The following is a 1446-nucleotide window of genomic DNA, read 5'->3' as shown; positions in this document are numbered from 1 at the left end:
CTTTCTCTCTCTCTCTCTCTCCCACACACACACATATACACACACACCTCACTATCAGCTGACTGACAACGTTAATTCTTCCTCCACTCCAGGTCAGTTCATCAAAATCAAGTCCCGCCCTCCACCTCGCCGACCTGAACAAGTGTTGGTTTACTACCAGATCGAAGCTCCTGTGACAAAATACTGGCGCCGCGGCGGCAATTTCGACAACCCGAGCTGGAACCACATCTTCAACTGGACCATGTCATATCGCATGGACGCCGACATCACCTTCTATCACGGAGTAATAAGGAAGCGCTTGCGACAAACGCCGGAACGCGATTACGAGGCAATTGTGAAAAGGAAAAGGAAACTCGTCGCTTGGCTTAGCTCAAATAGTAAGACGCAGTCAAAGAGACAAGAGTACTTCTCCGAACTTCTGAAATATATTCCAATAGATAACCTGGCGAGAAGGACTGCTAAATGTTCCAAGAAAAGGGACCCCGAATGCCTCTCTATGATAAACGAAACCTATAAATTCTATCTCAGTTTTGAAAGTGCGATGTGCGATGACTACATTACGGAAAAACTCTTTAAGTACTACGGTCTTGATTTGATCACGGTAGTTCGAGGCACGAATCAGTATACTGAACATGCGCCCAAAGGTACGTATATAAACGCAGCGGATTTCAGCTCACCCAAAGAACTAGCGGAATATTTGCTCTACCTGGACCAACATGACGAAGAGTTTATTAAACTGCTGAAAGAGAAGGATAAATATTTCAATCTGTATGAAGATTTCTTACTGAAACCGCCATGGGGAAATTTTAACATGGAGTACAGGTATGAAGCGACAGCGTTCTGTCATATGTGCCATAGGCTGTGGAATCTGGAAGACTACAGGAAGACTGTAGCCGATGTGAGAGTTTGGTTCAATTCCTCCAAATGTTACCAACCGGAGAACCTTCAGCGGGTTGAAAATGCAAGTTCGAGAATTCTCCAGAAGGGAAGTGTTGTGAGCGGCCATAATGAATAATAGAGAAGGCTGAAGAAACAGACGACAGCAGCTCAGGGAATACTTTGTATATTATTATGTCATCAATGATTGCTGTGTGTGTGTGTGTGTGTGTGTGTGTGTGTGAGAGAGAGAGAGAGAGAGAGAGAGATTTTCATGTTTGTATGTTGTTAGTTTAGTCTTCATGAGTATTAATATATGTATGTCTCAGGGCATCCATTTTGAAATTTGCCACATAAGCCCTGCCACTCTATGAAATCCAGAAACCAGGATCTCAGGGGTGGAGGGTGGGGGGTGGGGGGAATCGGGATTTGGTGAAAAAAAATCAGGATCAACGACAAATCATCAAGGTGACTGCCAAGCTTACTTAAAAAATGTCCAGGGCTGTCCAAAAATATTGTCCATGTAAATGCCCTCTGTGTGTGTGTGTGTGTGTGTGTGAGTGTGAGTGT

General features: G+C 44.3%; 1 protein-coding gene across 1 annotated transcript in view; it reads left to right on the top strand.

Moving 5' to 3' along the window:
* LOC101848360 (4-galactosyl-N-acetylglucosaminide 3-alpha-L-fucosyltransferase 9-like) overlaps nt 1-1078 on the top strand; it is a 5148-nt gene extending 4070 nt beyond the window's left edge. Inside the window, exon 2 of the mRNA XM_005100344.3 lies at nt 93-1078. Coding sequence (XP_005100401.1) covers nt 93-1015 — 923 coding nt within the window. The 3' untranslated portion in view covers nt 1016-1078. The remainder of the gene's footprint in view (nt 1-92) is intronic.
* Nucleotides 1079-1446: the final 368 nt, after the last annotated feature.

The sequence above is a fragment of the Aplysia californica genome, unplaced genomic scaffold, assembly GCF_000002075.1.
Source record: "Aplysia californica isolate F4 #8 unplaced genomic scaffold, AplCal3.0 scaffold00244, whole genome shotgun sequence".
Classification (NCBI taxonomy): domain Eukaryota; kingdom Metazoa; phylum Mollusca; class Gastropoda; order Aplysiida; family Aplysiidae; genus Aplysia; species Aplysia californica.
The sequence above is the reverse complement of the archived record's forward strand: the minus strand, read 5'-3'. Positions and strand labels throughout refer to the sequence as shown.